This window comes from Macaca fascicularis, chromosome 14 (assembly GCF_037993035.2).
Source record: "Macaca fascicularis isolate 582-1 chromosome 14, T2T-MFA8v1.1".
Lineage (NCBI taxonomy): Eukaryota > Metazoa > Chordata > Mammalia > Primates > Cercopithecidae > Macaca > Macaca fascicularis.
In genome coordinates, this window is record NC_088388.1 from 123,978,632 (window position 1) to 123,998,615 (window position 19,984).

The following is a 19,984-nucleotide window of genomic DNA, read 5'->3' on the forward strand; positions in this document are numbered from 1 at the left end:
CTGTAATCCCAGCACTTTGGGAGGCTGAGGTGGGCGGATCACAAGGTCAGGACATCAAGACTATCCTGGCTAACATGGTGAAACCCCGTCTCTACTAAAAATAAAAATAATAAAAAAAAAATTAGCCGGGTGTGGTGGCGGGCACCTGTAGTCCCAGCTACTCAGGAGGCTGAGGCAGGAGAATGGCGTGAACCAGGAGGCAGAGCTTGCAGTGAGCCAAGATCATGCCACTGCACTCCAGCCTGGGCGACAGAGTGAGACTCTATCTCAAAAAAAAAAAAAAAAAAAAGTTAATTGACCAACTTGTTCAAGTCAGATGGCTGGTCTAATATGTGGCATATAGTAAGACTTAATACTTGTTTAATGAACAAAATAAAATTAAAAGAAGTTGTGTTGATAGAGGTCCTAGAAGTTCCTGGATGTTCTTGGTACCTACAGAAGGCACTTTACATTAAGGCGGGAGAGATTTTGATTGAATATAAGGAAAAGCTTCTTAATCAGCAGATTAAGAGAATATGGAGATGGTCCGAGGCAATAAGGTCATCTCCCAGGGACCAGGAGAGGCTGGAGGAGAAGATGCAGCCTGTGTCCTGGTGAGTTTGGATGGTGCAGCCACCTAGAGGCTGGTCCAGGTCATCGTATGGGGTTCATTCTAACACCATCAGGCATGAATTGAGGGCAGAAGTCCTGGTAATGTTCAGAGAGTCAGAAAACATAAGGGACCTGACAGTCCAGCCCTCTCCATGTGCACATGGAGAAGCAGACACCTGTGTTGGTGAGGTGTTCCGACACCAGGGGGCTGCGCCAAGAGTGAGAGATGGGAGATCAGAGCAGTCGAGGAAAGGCACATTACCAGGAAGGTTCTGGAAATCCTAAACTGTAATGTCTCAAAAGCTATTTGGCTTCCTAGAACCCCATAATTGCTGTCACTGAGTCACTTTCTCCCAAACTATGCACCCTTTACACTGTCACTTCCTCTACCTACATAATCCTGAGAGTCCGTATTGAAAGACAAGGCACACAGGTCAGGGGTGGGGCAACCTGGCTTCACATCGCTCACCAGTTGTGTGACTCTAAGCATGGAAACATGATATTTTTGGATTTTATTTTCTTCAAATGCAAAATATGAGCAATAATGGTAACTACTTAATGAGATGGTTGTGTGGAACAAATAAGGCCTGGAATGGGCTTACCACATTGCCTGAGACACAGTATGAATAAGAAACGTTTGGGTATTATTATCAATCCAGCAACACATATCTGTTAAGTAGGTTATCCTGTGCCCATTAGACTGAGAGACATAGACCAAGATGTTCATGGCCAAAGTCAAGTAGAACATTAGGCAAGAATAAATCTTTATTAAGTACCTAACTCCACTTTGGGGTCCAAATGATCCATTCTAAAGTCACCATTCTCCTCTTTGCTTAGGATGGCTCAGTCTCCCTCAGTCTCAGCCCCACGGAGGTGGCACTTCTTAGGAGGAGACCCTGTGACTGAGCCCTGCATGACGACACACAATCACTGCTTTCTGTCTTTGAGTGACACTTGGTCTAATTTAGTACTCCAAAAACCTTTAATTAGTTGAGCACAATCCCTGCTCATCAGCCAAGCCACAGGCCCAGCCCAGGGAATGTGGGCTCCCCACTTGAAATGCCAGTAAGGCACAGAGAAGGGTGTAATGCTGGCTTCAAGCCACACTGCTCTACACACACCTCACAGTCGCAGTTCTCTGGGAGAGATTTCTTTCCTTGTTTTCATCCCTTTTTACACTGTCCAAACTCTCCTCTAGGCATCCAGGAGCTAGCCAAAAGCTAGGAGGGTGGGATTAAATAGAGATCCCATATATTGCTTGCGTCAACATAAATGGATCTGGAAAAGCAATAAGCATCACCTTCCTCCGCATTTTTTTCTTTTAATTTTGATATAAATGTAGATTCACATGCAGTTATAAGAATTCACACAGAGAGCTCCTGATTCACATCTTGTATAACCATAGCACAATTTCACAGCCAGGAACAATCCACCAACTGTATTCACATTTCACCAGTTTTACATGCCCTCGTGTGTGTGTGTGCGTGTGTGTACATGTAATTAGTTCCACATAAACATTGTTATAGCAAGGTACAGAACAGTTCCTCCCTCCCTCCTCCACTCCACCACTGTCAACCACTAATCTGTCTTCCATCTCTATAATTTTGTCATTTCAAAAATGTTATGTAAATGGCATCATATAGTATATAATCCTTTGAGACTGGCTTTTGTCTCTCAGCAAAATTTCCTTGCAATCTATCCACATTGTTGGGCATATCAATAGTTCGTTCTTTTTTATTGCTGACTTATATTCCATGATATGGATGAATTAGTTTCTTTATCCCATTCACCCATTGAAGTACATTTGGGTTGTTTCCAATTTTTGACTATTAGAAGTAAAGCTGCTTTGAACAATTTGTATACAGGTTTTTGTAAGAACGTATGTTTTTATTTCTCTGGGATAAATGCCCAAGAGTACAATTGCTGGGTCACATGGTATGCACGTATTTAGTTTTGTAAGAAATTGTCATACTGTCTTCCAGAGTGGCTGTACCATTTTACACTCTCACCAGCAATGTCTGAGTGTTCTAGTCTCCAGTTCCTCACCAGCATTTGGTGTTGTCATATATATATTTTTTTATTTTAACCATGCCAATAGGTGTGATATCTCATTGTGGTTTTAATTTGCATTTCCCTAGTGACTAATGACATTGAATATCTTTTCATGTGCTTATTTGCCATCTGTATATCCTCTTCAGTGAAATGTATAATCATGTCTTATGACCATGTTCTAATTGGGTTGCTTGTTATTTTACTGTTTTGTTTTGAGAGTTCTTTATATATCCCAGATACAAGTCCTTTGTCACATATTTGGTTTGCAAATATTCTCCTCCCGTATGTAGTCTTTTCATCTTCTTCACAGGGTCTTTTGAGGAGTAAACATTTTTAATTTTAACAGGGTCCAGTTCCTCACTGGATCATCTTTTTTTTTTTTTTTTTTTTTTTTTTTGAGATGGATTTGCGCTCTGTCGCCCAGGCTGGAGTGCAGTGGCTTGATCTCGGCTCACTGTAACCTCCACCTCCTGGGTTCAAGCGATTCTCCTGCCTCAGCCTCCCAAGTAGCTGAGACTTCAGGCATGCAAAACCACCACTGGCTAATTTTTGTATTTTTAGTAGATATGGGGTTTCACCATGTTGGCCAGGCTAGTCTCGAACTCCTGACTGCAAGTGATCCGCCTGCCTCAGCGTCTCAAAGTGCTGGGATTACAGGCATGAGCCACTGTGCCTGGCCTTCATCATGCTTTTGGTGTCAACTCTAAGATCTCTTTGCCTCGGCCTAGATCCTGAAGATTTTTTCCGGTTTTTTTAAAGATGTTTATAGTTTTATGTCTTACATTTATGTCTGTGATCCATTTTGAGTTAATCTTATCTAAGGTATGAGGTTTAAATCAAGATTCAGTTTTTTTACATATGGATGTCTAATTGTTCCAGCACCATTTGAACAACCCCCTGTTGAAACGCAATTTGGCAATATTTATCATAATCCATAAGAACGTGCATAGCTTTTTTTCCTGTCACTTCTGGGAATTCATCCTAAAAAATAATGCAGGAACATTAAAAAAAAAAAAGCAATAAGCTTAGAAAATATTCACTATAACATTTTTTATGAAATTGAAAAATTGGAAGTAATCTAAATACCTAACAATAGGGGACTGGTTAAGTATGGCACACACATGAAATAATATGCAACATTTAAAAATATATTTACTCAATAACTTTCACCCATTCAGCAAATGTTTACTCTGTATCCATATGTGTTGGTGCTGAAGATAACATGGTGAGCAAATTAGACATCATCCCTGCCTTCTCAAAGCTCATAGTCTAGAAGAAAGGATAGAGAAGACAATCCTGGCACTTAGAAAAATAGGTTTGCTAAACTAGGGGAAAAAAACAACAAAATTGCATGCACAAGGTTATTGAAACTTTGTTAAAATATATGTGTGTGGGGAAAAAATCATCATTCTTTAGGGTGATTGGATCAAAGACAGATTTTTTTCACCCTGCCTTCCATACCTTCCATAGTATTTTCTTTTTATGATAATAACAGCAGTAAAGAGCAAAGCTTCAATTGCAAAATAGCTTCTTGCCATGAAAAGGTTAGGAATGTCCATTTGAAGAGGCAGCAGGCTCCCGTACAGCAATCCAAAGGGCATGGAAAAGGCCACAACAGACAGTGAGGTAGCTGGTGCCCAGCTAAGTCATGTTGGATTATTCAGTCCATCAGCAAGTATCCACAGAGCGTCCACACGGTGACTGGTATCCCATGAGGCACTCAGAATGCGTGTTTAAGAATAGACAGTCCCTGAGCTCTAGGGGCACTTATAAGAAATTCTGATCTTCGTCTTCCTCATGCTTGCCTGGTCCTTCACACCTCACAATGTGCTACCAAGTATACACCCTCATACAACACTCACATCAAACCTGTAAAGTTGTCAGGGAGAATATAGTTATCCCCATTTGTTAGACACTAAGGCATAGACAGCTTAATTAACTTGCGCAAGGTCACACAGATAGTAAATGACAGGCCCGGGACTTGGACCTGGCCTTCCATCGCTAAGGCCAGTGCTGTTCTCAGAATCCCACAACTGCCTCAAGAAAGCTGTGACAACAGAGGGCTCAGAGCAAAGAAATAGTCAGCAGAGAGCCGTCACTAGAACTGAAGTCATGGGGATGAGAAGGCACTGCCTACCGCTTCTGGACCTTTTGGCCAAGATCAAGTGTAGGAAGCATGAGCTAGGGCAGGGGATGGGCTCCCCTCCCCTGGGGTAGTGGGGGCTGGGGGTCCAGGCAGTGAGGGGAATGGGATGCAAATACCTGGGCTCACCTCTCCTCCCTCTCCACAGATGGTGAAGGCAATCCAGGTCCTGAGAATCCACCTGCTAGAGCTGGAGAAAGTCAATGAACTCTGCAAGGACTTTTGTAACCGTTACATCACCTGCCTCAAAACCAAGATGCACAGCGATAACCTGCTCAGGAATGACCTAGGGGGGCCCTACTCCCCTAACCAGCCCTCCATCAACCTTCACTCACAGGTAACACGCAGAGCTGGGTCCCATCTCTTAAGCCAGGCTCCTAAGCCCAGCTCTGGAGCCAGGCGTGAAGGAAGGTCCCCTGGTGACCTTCATTGGGTTAGACTCACTGGGTTCCTTTGCCATGAGGGCCCTCCTCTGGTGCATTCCTCTTCATATCCATCAGGACACCCAATCCCTTTTTTACACACACTCTGCCCTGCCAGGGCATTAGTATTCCCTTGAAAATGACCAGATCGGAGAGGGATCCAAAGTCATTCCTGGCTTCCTGGCCCAAGGTATCCCCCAGAATGAGCACCAGCACTAAGGAGATGGAAACTCTCCCGGAGGATGAGCTGGGACTGGGCTCAGACATCCCAGCCCCACAAGCTTCTTAAGAGGCTGTGGCTTGCTGAGCCATCTGCGTTTCTGGGAACGGGCATTTGGGGAAAGCAGTCATTCCCTGAATCCTGCCCACCTAATGGGTGAAGCCAGCTTCCCATGGGCCTGCTGCTCCCTGATCATTCTCCAGGCATTCACGCTACTCTGGCATCTCTGTCCCCCTAAGGTTCAGGGCCATGGTCAATGTCACCTCAAACCACCCTGTTCCCAGGTTCCCCTGCCCCCTCCTTCCTGAGACTTGGGAAATGCAGAAATGCTGACTACACACTTTGGGCAAGAACGGGCTTTCCCCTCCAGGGCAGGATATTTTCCCCAAACCTACAAACCAAGAAAGCTGCCTGGCAATACCTTCCCACCCAACTCATGGGCATCTGCGTACGCCACAGGCTTGAGACTTTGTTTCCCTTCCACTGAGCTCCCAAGTCCTGGAAGACACCTGGAGAGTCCCCAAGGAGTCCTCCGTAGCCTCTTCTCATTAAACAGTCAGGCACGGGGATGCAGGTGAACTTTCTAGAAGTGAGTGCCGAGCGGTGCTGGAAGTAGTCCCAAAGAAAGACTGTGACATTTTTGTCCCTAAACCCCTAAGGAACCACCCATGTACTCTGTCTCCCCAGATTGGTAGAGTCAGGGGAGGGGACAGGCTGCTTCTAGAAGGCCAGCCTCGCTTTGCACATCTTGAAAACAAGCACAAAAGATACACTCGGTATCACATCCAACCCACCCCAGTGGGCTCTTTGAGACTCGGTAGTGAGTACTGCCCAGGACGTAGGGCAAGAAGTTTACTTCCTCTTCCTCTCGCTTGAAATCACCAAGTCACTTTATTACAGATCTAAAAACAACCGCCCAGGCTTCTGCCTGCTAATATTCTCTTGAAATAGACTCATTCCTTCAGAGTCTTATTGTACTTTCCCTTATGATCAAAATTAGCAAGAAACTTGCATAAAAGAGGACAATAATTGCTCAACGAGCATCTCGTTTGTAATTTATTAGTTTCTATTATTGTGGGTTACCATGGTGACGCTGCGCAGTCCCGGTGATGGGAGAGATGCAAGATAGGAGCTGAGGAGGCTGTGAGGCCTCGCCAAATGGAGATGCACATTTTTATCAGTAATTTTCATGAAAATAATAAGTGAGGAGTTAATGAGATGGAAAGCCATCCTGTGGCTATTGTGAATTTTTTTTAAGTGTTGATCTAATTAGAATGCATCGGTCAGGAAAAGTAATGAGGATTTAGTGCCTCACAGAGATGTGAGGATCATATCAGAAAATTAGCACAAGTCTTTGGAAATAATCAGGTCCTTGGAGAGGCACTGGATTTCCCCTCCTGGGCCCTCCAACTCCACCTCGGGCTCTGGAGCTGGGGGTGCACTAGGGTAGTGGGGGAAGGAAGGAGGGGCAGAGGGCTTAGCAGCCACCTCAACCCCCGCAGGGTTGGAGGTCTGAGACTGACAAGTCAGTCTGCAGAAACAGGGTCACTGGAGAAGTGGGGTTTGCAGAAAAGAATAACGTGGGCTCTGGATGGTGAAGGTCTCAGAGATGCTGTCACCTGCAAAAATCAGTCCCCCTGGGGAATCCCAGCACTCAGCCTTCTCAGCTTTGAGGAAAGGGGAAAGAATTTTGATTCCTATCACTGGACGCATCAGATCTCTGCCTGGAAGTGAAGCTGGCCCCGGGGTAGCCACTGCAGAAGGGCCCTTGATCAGCTGGGAAAGAGGAATCAGACAATTGGGCGGTGGGGGTTGGGGGATGCGAGGCACTGAGAAAGAGAAAAGACGCTTAGTGAGGTATTCCTACTTGGTATTACTCAAACTCTGTCCCTGCATTTTCTGTGACTGTCACTGCCTGCTTTGTTCTGACTTCAGGGGTAAATACAGTGATTACACATAGGCTATGGCAGGAGCTTCCTAACCTGCTCTCCTGGCCATCCCTCAGCCCACCTGCACACCCACGCATCTCTTAAGCCTCTACTGCTGGATTCGTCTTTCTACCTTTGCTCATGTCATTTGCCTGCTCAGAAACCCTGTTTGCCATGCCCCTGGGGGTGGGAGGGAGGGCCTTCACTTCTGTTCACCTGACATTCAAGGCCCTCCTAGGTCTGGCTTCAGCCTTCCTGGCTGGGCCAATCTGACTGCTCGAGGTACTGTGACCATCATTCCATGCCTGTCTGTTTGGGTGACACCTCCCCCCCAACCCCATCATCTCCGCACAACCAAACCCAGCTTCTTCCCCATGGGTAGGAACAAGGCTGCTCACCCAGGAGGCCTCCCTGATACCCCATCCAGAACGGATGCTTCCTGCCCTCCACTAATCACGGCAGCTTGCTGAGCCATCGATACGGCAAAAGTCACTGTGACTTTATATTACAGATGCTTGTGTTCATCTCATTTTCCTATCCTAGATAACACTTTTTGAGCAGAGACAGTATTTGACATGTTTGAAATCACCAAATCACCTTATTATAGACCAAAAACAGCCATTCCCAGCCTCTGCCTACTGATAGTCTCTTGAAATAGACTCATCCCTTCAGAGTCCTAGTGTACTCTCCCTGTGACCCCAGCAGTGGCTACCACAAGGTCTTGTGCAAGATGGCCAGGAAGTATTTACTGAAATAAATAATGAAATGAGAGAGAGAAAGTTGGGGGGCCAGGGGCAAGGGGAAGCCAAAGGAGGAAAGGAGAAATAGGAAGAAAAATAAAGGGAAAGAAAGCCAGATATGCAGGGTCAACATTCAGGAGGGAGGTAGAGACAAGCTGAAGAATTGGAGGAAAAGAGCAACAGTTTGACAGGGAGACACACAAACCCAGGAAAAGGGAGACGAGACTGAGAATGACGGGGCAGAAGGACGGACGGAGAGGGGAACAGCAGCAAGAGTGAGAGCAAGTGAAAGGACAAGATGTGGCTCAGTATGCAGCCAGGGTACGAGGAGGCGGGAAAGTCAGTAGGATATGCTATGTGCTGCTCCTATTGTATTACTCAAACTTGGCCCTGCATTTTCTCTGACTGCCACTGCCTGCTTTGCTCAGGCTTCAGGGGTAAATGTGGTAATTGCACATAGACTATGGCGGGAGCTTCCTAACCTGCTCTCCTGCCTTCTCTGGCCATCCCTCGGCCTGCCTGCACACTCACACATCTCTTAAGCCTTCCCAGGACAGGCCCCTGTCATTGTCGCACTAAGGTAGGGGCGGGGACTTGCATGGGCTCTCCCAGGAAGGAGAGGCCCAGGGCTGCTGAGAATCAGGGACCAGAGACTTTCAGTATAGGAGGCAGGTCTTGGGTTCAAGACATAGGAGCCTTTATGGGAGAGGAGAGAGAAAAGGAGCTTGTGTGTGTGTGTGTGTGTGCGCGCACATGCGGGCACATGCATTCGTCATGGTTCACCCTTAATCCCCCTGGCCTGAAATAGCCTCACTGAGCACCAGCCTGGCCTGGGGAGGGGTATCTCCCCTCTGGAACATGATCCTCTGGATCAACATTCCAGCCGCCTGCCAGCTTTGTTGCAAACTGCTGGCTCATGGTTTTCCCTGTGTGCTAATCATCCAGCCTTGTGTTGCAAAGCGGGAGACATTTTTGTTTTCAACTTGGTACCCCCACTCCCAGATGCTATGCTGTGTCCTTCATCTAGATGGATGGGTTGAGTGTTTTCCTGCTTGGCCTTCTATTTCTCTGTGTGAGTCTTCTCTGCTGGTCGGAGTGGAGGTGGGAAGTAAGGGAGACTGTCCTACCAAGCAGGAGACTAAAGCAGACTTTCAAAGACCTGGGCCACAGCTAGATTTTCCCCTCCCTAGGAACCCATCCTGTGCTGCAGGCACCCAGTGACACCCAGGCTTCCTACTCCTCAGAGCCCAGGCTTCTTGTCGGGGCAGCATCCTCTGTAAGGAGACTGGTTCTAGACCTGACTCTGGGTTCTCCTGTCCTTCCTAGAGGGCGCAAACAGAACTATTCCACCAGAGAGACCTTAACTCCCGCCTCACTCAAGTATTAGTTTGACCTGAAATTCATCCTTTTTTCTCTGTGGAGATTTAAGCCTCAGCTCGATTCCAGGCAAATTGGATTGAATCATGGTTCTCATTCAATCGCCAAGCATTTGGGGGGCACCCACTGTACGCACTGTGCTAGGTTCTGTAAGAACAGACACGAGCCCTTGTCCAAGAAGAGCTCCCAGTCTCAGGGGGAGACAGCCATGAGTCACAATGAGGATCTAGATAAATCACATCAGCCTTGAAATGCTCAGGGTCAAGAGTATAGAGGAAAGGAGCAGCCGAAGAGATAGGGAGAGGAGCTGCAAGCAGGGATTCTGGATTGGGCGATCCACACGTGTGGCTTGAGTTGCCCCAGTCTCTACCCAGCACCCTGCATCCTTTCTCAGAGAGGGACCAAGTCCCAGACTCAGCCCTCACACCTTCATGGCCACTTTGTTCCTGCTCCACAATAGGATAAACAAACCTCAGTACAGAGTAGAGAGGCCAACAGGAGGATTTTGCCCATTATTTTTGGAGAAGCTACAGATTCATTGGCCTTGGGAGGGCTTCCTGGGGGAGGTGGCATTTCAGGCTGGCTTGGCGACAGTTGGTAGCCTATTTGGCAGCCTTTATAAAGGTGAGTGTTTCCAGTGTAGCAAGAAGTCTGGAAGAAGGCGAGAAACAAAGACAGCCAATCAGAATCCCTAGAGAAGAGATGGGGTGGAGGGCGCTCATTCATTCACGCATCCTGCATCCATTCAGGCACCTCTGGAGCCTGCTGAGTTCTGGGGATATAAAAATGGATGTGACACAGTCCCAGGTCTCCAAGTGTAATGATGGAGTACCTTGAAGTCAAACATGTGGGAGTTCTGTACTGGGGTTGATAGCGGTGGCCAACTGCTAAAGACTTTAAAGGTAGTGGAGAATGTAGGCGACAGGGTCAGGGCTGGAGACAAGTCCACTGAGTAGCCACATCTTGTATTGGTCCAAGAAGAGCTGGCAGAGGGAGCGGAGCCAGTGAACATTGATTAAGCTCCCCTCTGTCTCAAACATGGTGTGTTCTAGGTGCTTTCCACAGATTATCTAATTTACTCTCCATGACAGGCTGCAAGGTACACATGATTTTCTCCATTTTACATCCAAGGAAAGAGAATCTGAGAGAAGTGAAGAGCCTGGCTCAAAGTCATACCCCTAGCAAGTGGTGGGGTCCGGGATGGGCCACTCCAGAGCCGATGTTCTTCTTGCTACATGGGGATATGTTTTTGTGACACATGGGGAGAAGAATCAGGGGTCCTGGAACCTGGGTGGGGAGGGATGACCCTACCTAGCTATTGGTCAGGGGGTTAGGGACTACAGAGGAAGCAGCCAATTGCTAGGAAGCAAGAATTTGGATTTGCTGGTAGACTGGAAGTAGGAAAATGAGAAGGACAAAGTTGTGGCCATTCTGAGATGCTAGGCCCCGCAGCCGGATGCGACGCTGCAGCTCTGTGCCTCCCCCGCAGAATAGGAAGGGGGCTAATCAATACATCCCTACCTGGGAAGGGTGGCACTTGCCTATTGACCTCTAAGGAATTTTGGATTTTCCAGATTGGCAGGGGGCCGAGGGGATAGGGGGCCATCACCTCAGCCAGGACCCTAGAGGTTCTGCCCAGTGGCTAAGCATCCTGAGGACAGGACCCCGGAGAAGACTGGATGGAGCTGGGGTAGGGGGATGATCTGCTCTGGACAGATTACTACTTAGATGGACGGGGGCATCTCTAGACTGAAGCGGCATAAAACGAGCCACACTGCCGGTCACAGGCATTAAAGTTGTCTCTTCTGTGGGTTCCTCACCCCCAGCCCGGCAGCCGTGGAGCCCGGAGACCAGAGGGCGGCCCTTGCCGCCAGGCTAGTGAAACCTGAGCACTTCTCCCGCCTGAGAAGGAATGTTCCTTAAGAGCAGCAGCTGCTGCTTGTCCCCACAGGCCAGAACTGCCTTTCCCTTGAGACCAAGGCCCCCAACAGGAGTGGAACAAGAACAGGATTAGGCGGCTTGTTTACATGTGCTCGGCTTTCCCGAGTTTGGGAATCTGGCTTTTCTTGGTCTAAAACAGGGCCCTGGCTCTGCCAGAATGGGGATGCTGCCGGGAAGGGGTGTCTGGGGACAGGGACACCCTCCTAAGGCACATTTGCGCAGGCACACACACACACACACACCCAACAGGAATACACCCACAGCCTTAGGCCAAAGTCAGGCCACACATGTATCTAGCATCTACCATGCAGTTAATTAACATTGTGCTAAGCAGTTCCGGGAATTCAGAGAAAGACCCCTCTTTCCCTCAAGAAGCCTGCAGCCAAGCTAGGGAAAGACGACGCCTGCGTAACAGAGAACCATTCTGTGGTGTCCAGTATGTAAGGCAGATGGGAGGCTTTGAAGAGTCCAGAGGACGGCTTGTGGCTGTGCCCTGGGGAGGTCAGGACAAGCTTTCTAGCAGAAGGGAGACATTCAGAACCGACCTCCACCCGCCCCCAGCCCCGGCAGGGGAGCCGCCAGCGCGGGCCTTCTGGGAGGCTTTGGTGAGTGTGGTCTGAGCCGGTGGATCAGCGGAGACCCCTAGTGGCCAGGGGGAGGATGGCAGGTGGCTGGGTCTGGCTCCACGGGGCACCCCACTCCCGCCACCGCCTCACCCTTACCCACCCTCCCACACAATCCTTAGGAAATGGCATTGGCTCTTTTACAGTCCTCAGCTGGAAGGATCTTTGCCAGGCCACCCAGTTCATTCCCTTGTCTCACAGGTATCCAAGTAAGATAAAAATTCCATCTATTTCAAAACAGCTTAAACAGAAACTTTTCTGTCATTTATTTCCTTCACTCCTTCAAGTATTTGTCCCATTCTGGTTTCTTCCAGGAATTCCTTCCTTGAGTGGAAATGAAGTCTTCCTTGAGTCTCCCAGGGCAGCTCAAGCCCTTTCCCTATTGACAGTGAAGCACAGTGGCCCACAGAAACCGACAGCTCTTCCTGGGCTGACGTCAGACCACTGTCCATTCTGGGCCCCTGCACCCCCCGCTTCCAAAAGTCATTCCACAGCCTCTCATCATTTCTTAGTAAGGCCTTCCTTTGGAACAAGTCATCTTTCTGCTGTTCCGAATGCAATTTGGAGTAAAACTCCCCCGATAACCACTGAGGTCTGTAAAGAATGAGTGGCGGCCGCAGCTCCAGGGTGTTGCAGCTGCCCAGAGGATGGTGCTCAGGAGGCACCAGTTCTCTGCCATTCCAAACTCTGCCATTCCAAACCCAAAGCCCTGCCTTGCTCTGCCCCTCCTGAGAGGCTCTTTGCTTCTGAGTTTCAATCCACAGAGCACAAGGAACAAGAGTAGGGCCGCTTCCGGGGGTGCCCGTGGAGCCCAGCGTGTTGGTTTTCATCTGATTCCCGGGCTTCAGGCAGTTCCCAGAGGCTTGGGGACACCACGGCTGTGTTCCTAGCAGAACAAAACAAACAGAGTTCTTGGGCTGAGTAACCAGCTCTCATCCCCAGGTTCCTGGACAATTCCAGCAGGGATGGGAGGCTCTGGGTGCTGAAAAACATAACTAGAACTGTACCAAACGCTCCTCTCACCTCCATCTGGGTGCTAAGGAGCCTAGAGGGGAGCAACTCTGTTTGCTTCTAGACACAGTGGCATCTACCTGGGTTTGGAGTCTGATGAACCCCGAGGGGAAGCTGTCAAAAAGCTAACAATACTGTGTACTTAGCCAACATGTGCTCCCTACAGGGTTTCCACTGCTGCTCTGGAAGTTCCTTCCTCAGAAAAGAGAGTCAGAGCCCCTTGTCTCCATTCTATGGTGCTAGAGACTAAGCCTCAACTGGAAATCGCAGCCAAGTGGAGTTGTGGGGCTAGTCAGAGACAACGCTTAGGATCCTGGAACTCGGCCATTGCCCGGGAACATCAGACAGGGAAGCATGTAACAAGGTTTACACAACTCTGCCTGCGTGCACAACCCCAGCTGAACTCCTTCCATTGCTAAGTAAAGAACTCAAGTGGCTTGAGGGCTTCTAGGACAGGTTTTTAAATCCCAACTGTGCCACTCCCTAGTTGAGTGACCTTAGCCAAGGGAAGTGGGAAATAAATTATTGGATGGCTAAATGTGCCAGGCACTGTGCTTGCATTGGAGCCTGTCTGACCCCGAAGCACATATCCTCTCTGTGTGAGCACTCGTCCTGCACTCAGAGCCAGAGGCCTTAGGCTGGAGGCACAGTTATTTGACTCTGGGAAGTCACTTCCATTCTCTCTGGGCCTCAGTCTCTCTTCAGGCAAATAGGACAGTCTGTCCTGCTGATCCTATGGGGTGATGGTGACATTAAAATGGAATAGCGTGGGGGAAGAATGCTCTCTAATACTCAGTGTGTATGGTAAGTGGTCATTTTCAGACCCATCTGATCTTTGGGACCATCACAAGGAGGTTTTTAAAAATATAGATTACTAGATGGGTGAGGGTCTGATCCAGTGGCCCTGAGAATCTGTGTCCAAAAAAAAAAAAAAAAAAAAAAAAAAAAAAAAAAAAAACAACACGCTCAAGGCTGGTTTGTGGAGCAGCTCATGTTTACAGACGTAAGGGATGAATATCATTTCCCCAGACCTCCGGGATGCCAAAATTTTGCTTCCTCTTCCCTGCCCCACCTAAGACGTTGCCAGTCCTAGCCCTGCCCTTGGACTCTGTCTCTGAAGGTTTTTATTTTATTCCTTCACTGATAGACTCTGGCTGCCTCTCAGCACCTACCAGCCAAAGACCCAGAGAAGGGAGAGAAGGGTAGGAAAGAGAAGGCTCTGATCCAATGCGTAAATTGCCTTTAGTTACCCAAACTGGGTAAATTGGCATGGAGGGAATCCAAGCCACAAGGTGGAGAAGCAGCCAGGGTCTGAGTAAGCAGACGAAGCATCCAGGTGGTGGCTCACCCTCTGCCTTTGGCTAGGGAACAATGTGTGTTGGTTGAATCCCAAGGGGCACATCTTGTATTTATTTTACTGACTTTGCTTGTATTTTTCTAACCTTGTTGGGTACTTTTTTGGGGATGAAGAAAGTCTGGGATAACTTTTTATGTTTGAAATTCTCAAATATCCCTACCAAAAGAGGCACATGCTAGCATGGATGATTCCAAACAAGGGATTATTGAGAAGTCACTTCCACTGGTTTTAAGGTGAATGGCGTGGAGGTACCCACTCTCCCATTAAATTCACCTTCAAGCCTGGTGTGGTGGCTCACGCCTGTCATCCCAATGACTCAGGAGGCTCAGCTGGGAGGATTACATGACCCCAGAAGTTTGAGACAAGCCTGGGCAACATAGCAAGACTCTCTACCCTGTCTCAAAAAAATTTTAAAAATAAAGTAAATTTACCTTCCGAGTTTGCTTCAGCTTCAAATATATTATCAGCACTGGTTTACATACCATGAGAATGGTAGGCTGGGATGTTGGAACAACGAGAACTGAAACTCACAGCAGTCTCATCGCTGAAAACTCAGGCCTTGAGGGTCCAGGTGTCACATGCACTGTATACATAAGGAGATGAGGCCCGCGGAGGGGTGGTGACGTGATTGCCTTTCCTCCAGTGCCCGCGCTGCTTCTGGACTTCCGGGTTTTTTTTATCTGTTCACCTTGCCTGCAGTGATGATTGGTTAACCTGCAGGATTCAAGGAGCATTTGCAGTCCAGAACCTGTGTAGGGGGCATTTGTGGGTGAAGGAGAGCTGTGTTCTAGTCCTCTGGCTGCTAACCAGCTGTGTGGCCTTGGGAAGTCCCAGGCATCTCTAAACCTTATTTGTACTTCAGGGAGGGGAAATGTGTGGCTTTGAGGGGCTCTTCCAGTTTCTAGGCTTCTGCATGGCAGACTCCATTTTAGACTGCAGCTGCAGGAACGGGAGGCCAAGAGCTCTGCTCAAAGTATAAACCTCACGGGCTAGGAGGCTCCCACGGGGCCCCAGGAAGGGGAAGCCAAGGCAAGAGCTGCTGCCTCTGTTCCCCAAGGTCACAGCAGCAGAGGTGAGCTCAGAATAGAAGCAAGGCCTCCATCGCCCCACCCACCCAGAGAAGCCAGACCAGGAGGCCCGTGCGGCAGGTGGGTGGGAGGAGGGCGTGCTTGGCTCCTCTCCTCCTGGCGCTGCTTATTTATAGGCAATACTCCTCCAGCTCTTGGGCCAGAGACAACCCGGGAGAGTAAAAAAGGCAGCTCTGGAGGAGACGCCAAGGGGGATTTAATCAGCTGAATCGAGTGAGATGTATAAATCAGTGCCGACTTCCACTTCCTGACAGGCTCTGCCAGTTTCTGTGTCGTCAGGGTCTGGGAGGAGATTCGCCATGGCTGTCCCCCAGGGCTGTAACACTTTGCCTTTGTCTCTTGCTACAGGTAGGCAGTCACTGGCTCGAGGTTTCCTCCAAACACAGATTTCTGGGCTCAAAACCCTAGACTTGCTCTGGAGGCTGGAGACCTAAGCTTCTTCAAGTCCTAAAACAAAAGCTGGGAAGCTGGGGACCTCCTTTTTTCCCCCATTTTGTCTATTTCCTTGACCATTTACCTGTCTCTAGATCCTTGCAGTTCACGCCTTATGATTCCAGCATTTGAGCATGGGAATGTCACCTAAATGGCCATTGAACCTGTTAACTGGTTCACGCCCGTCTTCAGATGAGGAACCATGGCTAGGAGGAGCTAAGAGACCCAGGCCAGCCTCCTGAGGCTCCCACACTTCACTCGCTGCCTTTTTTGTCTTCTCCAAACCTAGAGCCCCTAACCTCTCCCACATCCTATTCCTTCCTCCCAAATTCTCTCCAAGCACCCAGCCTCCCAACGCAGGCTCCCTAGAAGGCAGGGAGGGCTCCACAGCAAGTCCAAGGACTTCTTTACCCAGGTGTTAACTGGGAATGGTGAGGGGAGCAGAGGGCCAGGAAAACATGTCTTAGCTGCCTGGGCTAATGCAAAGAAACGTGGCAAGGGTTCCGTGCTGGTTGGCAGTGTGGGGAGAGGGGAATCTGTTTCCAGTGGAATCCTGTGGGGATCCTGAGGAAGAGAACAGAATCGATGCCATATGCCATAGGTGGCTGAGGTTCATATGAGACACCCTTAGGAGACAGCTTATGGGAAGGCTAGGGCAGCTTTCACTTGCTTTCTTAACATGGATTTTAGTCTCCTGGGCTAGGTGCTAAGGATACAAAGGTGAGAACTGGAGGCTGCTCTGTGTGTGCAGCCTAGTGTGATGGGCCTGTGATGGAGGGTGTGTGGAGAGGAGCCGGGGGATGGGAAAGCATCAGGAGACAAGCGTGGCTGAAGGAGGAGCAGGTGCCGACCAGGTGAAGCCAGTTTCTCAGTCCCGGCTGCACAGTGGAATCACCTGGGGAGCTTTTAATAACCCAGAGCCCATTGAATGTGATGGATCTGATCAAGAAAAAAAAATCCAGAGCCTAGGACACACTCCTAACCAATTAAATGAGACTCTGAGATTGGAACCCAAGCATCGTTACTGGAGATTTCTAAGTATAGCCAAGGAGGAGACCATGGGTTATCAGATAATTTGTGCCTTAGGTTTTCAGGGCAATGGAATGGTTAAAAGGGTGACTCTTTTGGGTTTCTTTTTTTTTTTTTTTTTTTTAATTGAGCCCTCTTATTCACTCTTTCTAGGAAACCATGAGAATTGCCTTCTGGACCTGGGTCTGGGGAGGAGCTACAAGGAGGGAGGGGGCAGGCAGGAAGGGGAAAGGACAGAAGAGGACTCTGGGGCTGTAGGGTCTAAGCTCTCAGTGACATTGTCACAAACCACGCCTCCCTCACTGCCAGGACCTCCTGCAGAATTCCCCCAATTCCATGTCTGGAGTCTCCAATAACCCCCAGGGAATTGTGGTCCCAGCCTCAGCGCTCCAGCAGGGCAACATCGCCATGACAACCGTCAACTCACAAGTCGTGTCAGGTCGGTGCAAAGACCGGGAAGGGGGATTGTGGGAATTCCCCGGGAGGAGAAAGGGTGGTCCCGAGGCGGTTCCAGGGGTGGGGGGTGGGGGTTGTCCCCCACCGAGGGAGGGGCTCCCAGCTCAGTTTCTTGACTAAAGTTTTCTGTAAGTTTGTAGACAGTTAGCACCAAGACCCAATTGTGATGGTTTAGAACAAATCTGGGTCAAAATCTCATGAGCCCCTGAGAGGACCAAGTAAGGCTGTTGTCCCCTCCTTGAAGCACCTCCCACCAAAGGCTCTGCCCTAGGCTGTAGACACCATCCCCCAGCCACCCATAAAGCAGAAGAGCCATAGCTCGCTACCCAAGGGCTCCAAAGTAGAGGGTCTTTACACGTGAGTGCCAAGTGAACTGGGAACCCTGCTTGCCCTTGCTCCTACCCACTCCCATGGCAGGGGACCCCAAAACTGGTTGTCTCCTCAGGTGGAGCCTTATACCAACCGGTTACCATGGTAACCTCCCAGGGTCAGGTGGTCACCCAAGCAATCCCCCAGGGAGCCATCCAGATCCAGAACACACAGGTGAGTGTGTGTAGGTGTGTGCACATGTGCATGGTGTGGGCTAGGGCACCTGTGATCGCTTCTTATCTGCCAGGCACTTTACACGAGTGACTCATTGAATCCTCATCATCCTCTAAGAGGTATCATTACTCCTACTTTACAGATAAGAAGCTGGGTCTTGGAAAGGTTTTATCAACTCCTGGGATTTTGCTGCCTCCCTCCTGGGGTTACATCAAAGGATCCTGCACTTCCTATTCCTGTCTGCAGACTGAGCCGCTGTGTCCCTCAGTGGTAGAGAGTGCACACACAAAGGAAGAGTAGAAAGATCGGAAGTCAGAGTCTGGGATCTGACATTAACTCTGGGATCTCGGATAAGTCACCTAACCTCTCTGAGCCTCAGACTTCTTATTGATAAAAGGGGGATTAATAGCAACTGCACACAGCCTAGCCAACCTACAGGGCTGCTGTGAGAATGAACCACGGTGATGGATAGGAAAGTGCTTTGCAAACTGTAAAGTACCACAGAAATGCTGATAACTACTTGACGGCTTATGGCAAATTCATATCTTCTACTGTTCTCTCTGCATGGCCCTGTTTCCTCTGTCTTTCTCTCTCTCTCTCTCTCTCTCTCTCACTCTCTCCCTCCCTCTCCCCCTGCCCCATCTCTTCCTCCTTGTCCTTCTTCCCTTCTCCCATCACCTGAGCCTCACCTCCACTCTCTGAGGGGCTGGCATGGGGTGAGAGGGAAAGGCGACCTCCCCAGGGCCCTAGGAGTGAGCCGGGAAAGGGTCTGGCAGCCGAGCCTGCCGTCGCTATGGCAACAGGTCCCTAGCCGCTGGCCTCACAGGCTGCTGATGCTGATTTTCTCTCCACGTGCCCTGAAGGTTAACCTTGACCTCACCTCCCTCCTGGACAATGAGGATAAGAAGTCCAAGAACAAACGAGGAGTCTTGCCCAAGCATGCCACCAATATAATGCGTTCTTGGCTCTTCCAGCATCTCATGGTGAGTGTGTGTGTCCTGGGGGTGTGGAGTCACGGCATGGGGTATGAATAACCCACCACGTGGGTACCAGACTCTGCTGTCGGCTCCAAACCCACAGACAGAGGGCGTGGCCTCAGGGAGCGCTCTCTGATAGGGATGACATCTGGAGGCCAGGCCGGGGGGCTCAGGTGGGACCTAAAGCTGGGAGACTATCTCTAGTACCTGCTACTGTTGCTGTCTGGAAAAAATGTGGCAACACATGGGGTAATGGGGACAAGCGCATGCCGAAGAGTCAAGTACTGGGCAGATGTGTCACACTGTTTCATGAACAGAGAGAGGGTCGTCGTGGGGAGTGGGTGGTTTCTGGACCAGAGCCCTCCCCCTGCCACAGCCACGCTCACTGTGCCCGTCTCCCATGGGAGAACGTGTTGACTCTGCCAGGACTCCTGAGTCCTCCCCGCTGGGTGAGCCAAGCGTTGTGTGGTAGAGATGGGGCCAAGGCTGGAATCCTGGCTCCTCACGTCCCAGCTCAGTTCCAGGACACAGCACTATTTATTTCATAAGCCTCAGCAGCTCCTTTTATAAAATGGCCCACTCTCTTGGGTTACAGTGGAGTGTTGATACAGTGCACACTGTGTGATGGTTGCTGTGTGGCTGTGTGCAGCGTTAGTTGCAAAAGACAAGCCTTTGGTGGAATGTCAGGAAAGGCTTCATAATTGCAATCCCCTAACACCACTTCCAAGGGCTGTGGCCGTAAATAAAGGCCAATGACTGTGCCGAGGGTGTATACCCTGGTGTGTGTGTGTTCTGGGGTGGGGAGGTAGGTGCTGTGACCACAGGCTGGCTTCCATTAATCTGTGAGCTCCTGCCCTGGCATGTCAGGACAGACAGACAGACACAGGTACAAGACAAATTCCAAGGGACTGAGGATCCATTGGCTGGAGAACTGTGGGTAAAAACAGGAGGAAGAGGAAATCCTTCTCCAGGGAGGAGAAAAATCAAATGGGCCATGGAAACTAGTGAATCCGTCAGCAGCCCTTTATCTGAAATGGGAGAGCCTTCAGAAGCC

General features: G+C 49.4%; 1 protein-coding gene and 1 long non-coding RNA gene across 24 annotated transcripts in view; one reads left to right on the forward strand and one right to left on the reverse strand.

Moving 5' to 3' along the window:
* The window catches only part of PKNOX2 (PBX/knotted 1 homeobox 2), a 330,969-nt gene that overhangs the window by 291,047 nt on the left and 19,938 nt on the right, over nt 1-19,984 (forward strand). For 13 of the 23 annotated variants that reach the window (XM_074015554.1, XM_005580057.5, XM_074015559.1 and 10 more), the window contains 4 exons: nt 4,935-5,123; nt 17,264-17,393; nt 17,856-17,953; nt 18,817-18,936. In XM_074015554.1, the coding sequence (XP_073871655.1) occupies nt 4,935-5,123; nt 17,264-17,393; nt 17,856-17,953; nt 18,817-18,936 (537 nt within the window). Of the gene's footprint in view, nt 1-4,934; nt 5,124-17,189; nt 17,394-17,855; nt 17,954-18,095; nt 18,937-19,984 lie in introns of those variants that run through there. The other 10 variants (XM_074015556.1, XM_045370003.3, XM_065529196.2 and 7 more) reach the window with 3 other exon arrangements.
* Nucleotides 12,268-15,119, reverse strand: LOC141408535 (uncharacterized). Its single transcript, XR_012423876.1, has 2 exons — nt 14,837-15,119; nt 12,268-12,923 (listed from the first exon to the last, which is right to left on the reverse strand). It is a non-coding gene; the product is annotated as an uncharacterized lncRNA (long non-coding RNA).